At 42.9% G+C, this 9607-nt stretch overlaps 2 protein-coding genes across 2 annotated transcripts; both read right to left on the minus strand.

The window, feature by feature from the left end:
* On the minus strand, positions 215 to 1081 carry LOC109221280. The gene has a single exon (XM_019385747.1). The coding sequence runs from the start codon at positions 1079 to 1081 to the stop codon at positions 215 to 217; it is 867 nt and encodes a 288-aa protein (XP_019241292.1).
* On the minus strand, positions 1095 to 1910 carry LOC109221290 (serum response factor homolog B-like). Its single transcript, XM_019385755.1, has one exon. It carries the CDS (start codon positions 1908 to 1910, stop codon positions 1095 to 1097), a length of 816 nt encoding a protein of 271 aa, XP_019241300.1.

Below are 9607 nucleotides of genomic sequence, written 5' to 3' on the forward strand. Positions count from 1 at the left end.
TGAGCTCAAGTTGTGGCGGCTCGATAATTGAATGCTTAGCGGGAGGAGTGACTCTATTCTCTAAGTCAAGAGAAAGTTTCTTTGGTGCAAAAGTGTAGGACCCATTCCCTTCCAATGCATTCACCAATTCCATGTATCCTTCCATATCTTCACCATCAAAGTTTACCAAAATAGCCGCCAATGCCTCACCAAGGCATTCCTCTTCCATCTTCACCTAGACTGCATCCTCTACCTCATCAACAACATTAATGATTGAGATACTCTTGTATGCACGCGGCAATTTCATACCCTTACTTGCTTGAAAGGTAACCTCTTCATCATTAACTCGGAACTTGATCTTATTTCGTTCCGAATCCATGAGTTCTCTTCCGGTAGCAAGGAATGGTCTCCCTAAGATGATATGGATTTCTTTATAAATAGCACAATCAAGGATAACAAAGTCGTTAGGGAGGAGGAACTTCCCCACTTTCATAAGGACATCATCAACAATTCCCACCGGTCTCTTTATTGAACGGTCGGCCATTTGCATCCTCATATTTGAAGGCATAGGAATATCTAACACCTCTTGCTTGTAAATAGCAAGAGGCATTATGTTTATGCTAGCCCTATTATCACAAAGGGCTCGTGCAAAATTGCGCAACCCAATAGTGCATGGGATGGTGAAAGCTCCCGGCCCCTCTTTCGTTTGGACCGTGGTTGTTACAATGATTGAACTAACCCGGTGAGTCGCATTCACCACTTCATTATTGGTGGTTCTCTTTTTAGTGATTAAGTCCTTCAAATACTTAGCAAAAACCGGCATCTCTTGAAATGCTTCCACAAATGGAATGTTTACCGATAATTGCTTGAGAATGTCATAGAACTTTTCGAGTTTGGTATCATCAACCCTCCTAGAAAGTCTTTGAGGGAAAGGAGGCGAAGGCCTAGGAATTGGTGCTAGTGTTTTTGGTGCCTCTATTACCTTTTCCTTAACCTCCTCATGGTTCACTTCTTGAGTTCTCACCTTCTTCGGGAGTCTTTCAACTTCAACAACAATTGGAACCTCAACTTGTGCCTCAACTTCTTGTTCGGAATCTTCCATTTCAACCACTTGTTCATTCTCTCCTTGAAGTAGTTGGGCCACTCCCACTACCTTTTGGGTTTGCAATTGTGTCACTTAGGGGTGTGCCCTTTTGCTTCGGATTTTGCTCTCTTGAGAGATCTCTCATTTGCATCTCCAACTTTTGAATAGATGCGGTATGAGAGCCCACAAGCTCGGTCATATTCTTTAGTGAAGTGTCAGATCTATCTTGATTTTGCAATACACGTTCAAGCATGTTTTCCAACTTGGACTCACTCGAAGAACTTTCTTTCCAATGTGGAGAGTTTGAATATTGCCCCTTTGGAGGAACATAGGGGTTGGAACTCCGATTTGAAAAATTGTTGTTGTTGTTACTCCAATTTCCTTGATTTGAATTACCTTGTTCATTTTGCCACTGTTGGTTGCCTTGCCCGTGCGGGTTAGGCCTCCATTGGTTTTGTTGTCCTGAACCTTGGTAGGTTTGCCTTTGATGACCTCCTTGAGAGTTGTTGACATAATTTGCTTCCTCGTAATCCTCATTTGACATGGGTTGAACATCTTCCACCACGTTCACCTTTATTGTTTGGCTTTCAGTGAACATCTTTGTCAACACATTGACGTTGGTGACAAGCCCGACAATTACTTGATCTCTTTCTTGGTTCTCCTTAATCATGTTGGTCAAGGAAGGAGTACCAAATAAAATTCCACCTGTGGTGTCCTCTGAGTGCCAAGGATGGTTATGTTTTGCCATTTTGCCAAGGATTTGTGTGATCCTTGCAAATGTTTTATCCATAAAGGATCCATCTGCTGCATTTTTGGCTATGGATTGATTCATAGGATCCAAGCCCATGTAAAATTTCTCCAACAAGATAGTATCCAGAAAACCATGATTCGGAGACCTTACTAAATATAGCTTGAATCAATCCCATGCCTCATGTAGATGCTCTCCTGATAATTGCTTGAAAAAGAAAATTTTATCCTGGAGCTCAGACTTCTTGCTCTGCAGAAACCATTTTGCTAGGAAAGCTCGGACAAGCTCGGGCCAAGTATGAATGGAATTAGGCGGTAGATTTTGGATTCATTGTCTTGCCTCTCTAGTTAGAGAATACTTGAACACCCTCAACCTTAGGTCATCATCTGAAACGTGATTCTGCTTGTGCATCACACACACACCCAATAAATTTCTGTGATGTTGTGTCGGATCATCATCTGTGGAATTTCGAAAAAACCCCTCTGCCTTGAGTATTAGGATTAGACTGTGTTCCACCTTGAAGGTAGCAACATCAACTCTAGGAGAGACAATGGCATTTGTATCCTCAATATACTCATCTATATCAAATATTCTCTTCTTCCGGCCGGCCCATGTTTACCTAGAGACACTAAGCAATGCAAGCAAGGTGTGATGAAATAGAAGAAGACGTAAAGTAAAGCACACATTAATTAGTAATTTCAAAACCATATTCCCCGGCAGCGGCGCAAAAATTTGATACGCTCAAATTATACTTAAATAAATTGTGCAAGGCGGTCGATGTCAAATATAATAACCCAACAAGGTTGGGGTCGAATCCCATAGGGAATAGGTGTGAAAAGGTTACTTGAATAGTGTGAAACTTGACCTAAGTTGTAATTCTACTCCGTTAGCTTAAAAAGAGAATGTTGTAATTGTGAATTAACAAGATAACTATTTTGTTATGAGAGTGTAATAAAGTTGATTAAGAAAACCAAGGTTGTGTCCCCATTAATGGAATATAATGCTATCAGTGTGAATATGATATATTTCTAATGGAAGGTCCTTTGATATACAAATGGTTCCTAAATGACTACCCAATATTTCCCAATAGTTAGGTAGCATTTCCTCTTTATAATTTTCCCAATATAAAAGAGTTGCAATTAAGGACAACTAATTTATGACAAATAAAACCCACTTTTCCTAAGATATTCTATTAAACAAGGTTTGAAGCCTTGAGTTTTGTTATTCAATTCTACCAAACCCTAACCCATTTTTCCAAGTAAAGATAGAGTGAAATGGCATTAGTCAATGTTTGCAACCATCAACATTAATTGAAGCATGAGAAATGAATAAATACCAACCAACCATTATATATGTATTCAAAAGTAAATACCCATTAACATTACACCCATTTAGGGTCCACAGCCTTAGTAGTTAAAGCTAGATACTCGTACTAGAATCCAAGAACAAAGAAATAAATAATGTCATAAAGATTACAAAGATGACAAGATTCTCTTCTTCAATAGCTTCCGAAACAGTAGTGTATTCAAAGCCTCTTTTTCAGACAAGATACCCCCACAAAACCCTAGTTATTCTATTTATAATGGGCTAAAAGTCGGGGTCAAGATGTGACAAAAATATCCCTGCAGATCACATCTGCAGCCGTAGAACACTTTTGCAGTCCGCGAAATCACAATTTCCATCGCAGAATTGAATCTCCAGTTTCCCAGTTCTCCATCGCAGAATCATTCTGCGGTCCGCATATGGATTGCGCGATCTAACTTGATGTCGCAGAACTGCTCTCGTAGAAATTCTCTTTTTAATTCTGCGATCATTAATGCATACGTGTTATGCAACCGCACTACAAAGTCAATTTCCAAATTGCGGCCCCCACATCACTTTTGCGGTCGCAAACCTGCCACATTTCTACCCTTCTATGGATTTTTGTCTTCTTTTCCTTGTTCTTGATTCTTGAAGACTAGGCAAAACACCAAAACTACATAATAATTGACTTAATATGCTTTAAAAGACGAGCTACAACCTATGTAATTAGTATCAAAAGTGCCGCAATTCTACGACACATCATGTACACGGGCTAAATGTGGTAATTGACAGATTTTAGCTACGTAGATTCCTTTCATACCTTTAATTGAGTTGCCATACATGTTATATTCATCATCATTTGTCTATCTTCACATGCTTTACTTGACATTGTTAATACTTGTCTTATATCTTACTTGCTAATTTCATTTACATGCTTAGTTGAAGTTATTGTTGTCTCATTTCTTTATTCATTATTTAACCATTGAGTTCCTTTACTTGAAGTAGTTATTTCTTGGAATATCCGATTGTTGGTTTTTGGTGTTGAAGTTATAAAGGTCGTGATTCACATTGAGGCAAGGTTGTAGATTTGATGAATTACCATTCTTGTTGAGTTATTCACTTTCGGTTGTTATTGTTGAGACTCTTATATATCGTGGCTAAGCCATGGGCTATTTATTGTGGAAACACTATTATTGTTGACTTGTTTGGCAAGTTGTGGTATTGGGCACCTGAGGTGCATTTGTGATATTGATACGCATGCGATGGTATAAGGATCAGGGTTGAAACACATGCGATGAGATAAGGTGGGCTTGATACGCGTGTAGCTAGTAGGGGAACTACTTGAAGCCATGGGTGAGTCGAGCTTGGATCAAAGACTTCAAGGTATACCTTCTGGCATCTGCAGGCCTCGGAGTCACCCTCTATCTAGTTCTATTTCATTCTCCTTTTATTAGATGTTTTGTATAGGGATGTTCAGTATGCTCATGTAGAGCTTATGACTCGGTATCACCGAATTTTGGGAGGTATGTTCAGTTGAGTTGCGGAGTCCTTTTATGATATCTATTGGTCAAATTGAAAGTTTTATTACTATTTCAGTTATTTCTACATGAATGTTAGGCTTACCTTGTCTTAGAGGCTAGGTGTCATCACGATATCCTACAAAAGAAAATTGGAGTCATGACAAATTGGTATTAGAGCTCTAGGTTCATGGGTATTATGAGTCACAAAAACGTTTTGCAGAGTCTCATGGATCAGTACGGAGACATCTGTACTTATCTTCGAGAGGCTAGAAACTGTTAGAAACTTCACTTCTTTGATTCCTTATCATGCAAATTTGAATTTGGAAACTTTGTCTTCTATTCACTCACAGATAGTGAGGACAAGCACCGCTGGATTCGATGATCATCGGCTTGCGTCCCATGCTAGAGCTGCAAGAGGCCAAGGCCAGGGCAGAGGCCGAGGAGTGGCTCGTGGTGCAGCCAGAGCACCTACCCGAGCTGCAACAAAGGAGCCACCGGTAGTTCTAGTAGGGGGCAGGCACTTGAGGCGCCTGTCGCTACCGCTACACTTCAGGAGACCCTCGCACAGTTCTTGAGTATGTTTGGTACTCTAGCTCACGCGGGGTTGATCCCACTAGCACCAGTCGCATCTCTGGCTGGGGGAGGAGCACAAATTCCCGCGGCCCATACCCCAGAGCAGCGGTTTCATGTTAACCAGGTCCTAGTGGTTATACCGGTGCAGCTGGTTGTCCCAGTTCAGCCCGAGGTTAAGGCAACAATATCTGAGGAGGAGCAACTCAGACTTGACAGGTACAAGAAGTACCATCCTCCTACTTTCATCGGCCTAGCTAAAGAGGATGCACAAGGTTTTTTGGAGGTGGTCCATCGTATTCTCTGTACCATGGGTAAATTGGAGACGATCGGGGTTGCTCTCACTACTTTCAAGCTATCGGGACTAGCATTCCAGTGGTGGCGGGCTTATAAGGAGGGTAGCCCAACCGAAGCAGCTCCACTCACATGGGCTCAATTTTTAGAGATTTTCCTAAGAGAATTTCTTCCCTAGAGCCTTCGGGATGCATGGCGCGCAGAGTTTAACAGTTGAGCGAAGGTGTTATGATCGTGTCAGAGTATGTGGTCCGATTTAGTAAGTTGTCCAGACATGCACATGCCATGGTTTCCACAGTTAGAGAGAGAGAGAGAGAGAGAGAGAGAGAGAGAGAGAGAGAGAGAGAGAGAGAGAGAGTCCGTCGATTTATCTAGGGGCTCAACTATGGTATTAGATTCAGCGTGGTTAGAGAGTTGGAGACAGATACTCCATATCAGTAGGTGGTAGAGATCACACGGAGATAGGAGGGTATGCAGGGCCGGGAGAGGAAGGACAGGGAGGCCAAGAGGCCTCGTGATTCTAACGGATATAGTGGTGCTCGTGCCTCAATTGCAGCCCGTCATGGTAGAGGCTATGTGAGCCGTCAAGTTCATTATGAACTTCCAGCTTCTAGTGGTACTCCGGCTACTCCTAGGCCTCGGGTTGCTCCTTATGCACCGCCACTGTCTAGTGTACCTCCTGCACGGGCTGCTTTCAATGGTCAGTCTAGCCGACCAGGCATGAGCCAATTTCAGCAGCCACATCCTCCGAGAGCTTGTATTTAGTTTAGTGATACTCATCATATGGTGAGGGACTGATCCAGACTCAAGAGGGGTGCACCTCCATAGACTAATTAGGCTCCACGTATTCCACAGGGTCCCGATAATTCTCAGGCCATGGTTACCGCACCAGTTTCCGCTCCACCTATACAGCCAGCTAGGGGTGAATGTCTAACTAGTAAGGGTCACCCTAAAGGGGGAGGCTAGACTAGATGTTATGCCTTTCCAGGTTAGACGGAGGCGGTTGCATTAGACGCAGTTATCATAGGTATTTTTCTAGTTTGTCATATAGATTCATCGGTCTTATTTGATCGAGGCTCCACTTATTCATACATGTCATCTTACTTTGCTCCGTATCTGGGTATATCTCATGATTCTTTGAGTTCTCCTATTTATATGTCCACGCTTGTGGGAGATTCTATTGTTGTTGACTGTGTGTATCGGTCGTGTTTAGTTGTTATTTGTGGTTTTAAGACCAAAGTTGATCTATCATTTCTTAGTATGGTAGATTTTGATGTTATTCTGGGCATGGACTTGTTGTCACCCTATCATGCTATTCTTGATTGTAACGACAAGGCGGTGATTGCTATGCCAGGTTTAACACAGTTGGAGTGGAAGGGTACCTTGGATTTCGTTCCTAGTAGGGTTTGTGTCCTTCCTGAAGGCACATCGGATGGTTGGGAAGGGGTGTGATGCATACATAGCCTTTGAGAGAGATGTCGGTATTAATAACCATACCATTATTTACTTTTTTGCCGGGCACTCAGCCCATTTCTATTATACCATATCGTATGGCCCCGGCGGAGCTGAAGGAGTTAAAGGAGCAGTTGCAAGAGTTGCTTGATAAAGGCTTCATTCGGCCTAGTGTGTCACCTAGGGGTGCTCCGGTCCTATTTGTTAAGAAGAAGCATGGTTCTATGCGCGTATGTATTGATAATCGTGAGTTGAACAAGGTTACATTGAAGAATATATATCCATTACCACGCATTGATGACCTATTTGATCAGCTACAGGGTGCCAAAGTGTTCTCAAAGATTGATTTGCAGTCAGGCTATCTTCAGCTGAAGATTCTGGAACCACATATTCCGAATATTGCCTTTAGGACTCGGTATGGTCATTACGAGTTCCTTATGATGTCATTGAGGCTGACCAACTCCCGAGCACCAATCATGCACTTGATTAACAATGTATTCCAGCCCTATCTTGATTCATTCGTTATTGTGTTTATTGACGATATCTTGGTGTTCTCATGGAATCGGGAGGATCATGAGCAACACTTGAGGGTCGTGCTCGAGACCTTGAGAGAAAATAAGTTGTATGCACAACTTTCAAAGTGTGAATTTTTGCTTGATTTGGTGGCTTTATTGGGCCATGTGGTGTAGAGTGAGGGGATCAAGGTAGATCCGAAGAATATCGAGGCAGTGTAGAGTTGGCCTAGACCGTCGTCAGTTACTGAGATCCAGAGCTTTATTGGTTTGGCATGGTATTACTATCATTTCGTAGAGGGTTTCTCATCTATTGTTGCACCTATGACTAGATTGACCCAGAAGGGTGCTTCGTTCAGATGGACTGAGGAGTGTGAGGAGAGGTTTTAAAAGCTCAAGACTGCTTTGGCTACAGCCTTTGTGTTGGTTTTGCCTACGAGTTCGGGGTCTTGCACTGTGTACTGTGATGCATCACGTGTTGGCCTTGGCACGGTGTTCATGTAAGATGGCAGGGTAATTGCCCAAACGTCTAGGCAGGTGAAGGTTCATGAGAAGAATTATCCTGTGCATGACCTGGAATTAGCCACTATTCTTCATGCCTTGAAGATTTGGTGTCACTATTTGCACGGTGTCCCTTGTGAGCTCTATACCGACCACTGGAGTTTGTAGCACCTATTCAAACAAAAGGATCTTAACTTGCAACAACGGAGGTTATTAGAGTTTCTTAAGGACTATGATATCACCATTCAATACCATCCCGGGAGGGCCAACGTGGTGGCCGATGCCTTGAGCCGAAAGGAAGAGAGTTTTGGTAGTTTAGCATATCTACCTGCAGCAGAGAGGCCATTAACATTGGATGTTTAGGCCTTGGCCAACCAATTTGTTAGATTGGATGTTTCGGAGCCGAGTCGAGTTCTGGCTTGCGTGGTTTCTCGGTCTTGTCTATATGACCGCATCAGAGAGCATCCGTATGACGACCCCCATTTGCTTGTCCTTAAGGACACGGTACAACACAACAATGCCTAGGAGGTGTTTATCGGAGATGACAGTGTGTTGCTGATGCAGGGACAATTATGTGTGCCCAATGTGGATGGGTTACGTGAGTTGATTCTTTAGGTGGCCCCAGTTCATGGTAATCCATTCATCCGGGTGCCACTAAGATGTTCAGGATTTGAGGCAGCAATATTGGTGGAGGTGAACGAAGAAGGACATAGTGGGATATATAGCCCAGTGCCTAAATTATCAGTAGGTGAAGTATGAGCACCAGAGGCTAGGTGGGTTGCTTCATAGAATTGAGATTCCTTAGTGGAAATGGGAGCGAGTTACCATGGATTTTGTTGTTAGACACCCATGGACTTAGAAGAAATTTGATGCAGTATATGTGATTGTGGATAGGTTGACCAAGTCTATATTCACGAGGTTGACTACTTATTCTTCAAAGCAGCTTGCTCAAGTCTATATTCGCAATGTTGTCTGACTTTATTGCGTGCTGGTATCTATCATCTCTGTTTGGGGTACGTAGTTCACATTACAATTCTGGAAGGCCGTACAGTGTGAACTAGGCACACAGGTTGAGTTGAGTACAACATTCCACCCTCAGACGAACAGACAGACCGAGCGCACCATTTAGATACTGGAGGATACGCTGCATGCATGTGTTATGGAGTTTGGGGGTTTGTTGGGATCCGTTCTTTCCGCTTGTGGAGTTTGCATACAACAACAACTACCAATCGAGTATTCTTATAGCTCCATATGAGGCCCTATATAGGAGACGATGTCCCTCCCTAGTTGTTTGGTTTGAGCCGCGAGAGGCTAAGTTATTTGGCAAGGATATGGTTCGAGAAGCGTTGGAGAAGGTCATGTTATCAAGGACCGGCTTCGTACAACCCAATCTAGGCAGAAGAGTTATGCGGACCGAAAGCTTCGTGATATTGCATCCATGGTTAGAGAGCGGGTCTTGCTCCGGGTTTCGCCCATGAAGGGTGTTATGAGGTTCGGGAAGAAGGGCAAGTTGAGCCCTAGGTATATTGGACCTTTTGAGATTCTTGAGAAGATTGGCGAGGTGGCCTACTGTTACACCCCATATTTTCGTACGTGGAAGTACGCCATAAGTAAATTGATATAAGATCGGAAATGAGATGTTACA

The sequence above is a fragment of the Nicotiana attenuata genome, chromosome 2 (assembly GCF_001879085.1).
Source record: "Nicotiana attenuata strain UT chromosome 2, NIATTr2, whole genome shotgun sequence".
In the NCBI taxonomy this organism is placed as follows: Eukaryota; Viridiplantae; Streptophyta; class Magnoliopsida; order Solanales; family Solanaceae; genus Nicotiana; species Nicotiana attenuata.

What these genes read in the sequence shown, in the direction of transcription:
- LOC109221280 (XM_019385747.1), bottom strand. Translation starts at nt 1,081, where the DNA reads ATGGAAGATTCCGAACAAGAAGTTGAGGCACAAGTTGAGGTTCCAATT.
- LOC109221290 (XM_019385755.1), bottom strand. Translation starts at nt 1,910, where the DNA reads ATGGGCTTGGATCCTATGAATCAATCCATAGCCAAAAATGCAGCAGAT.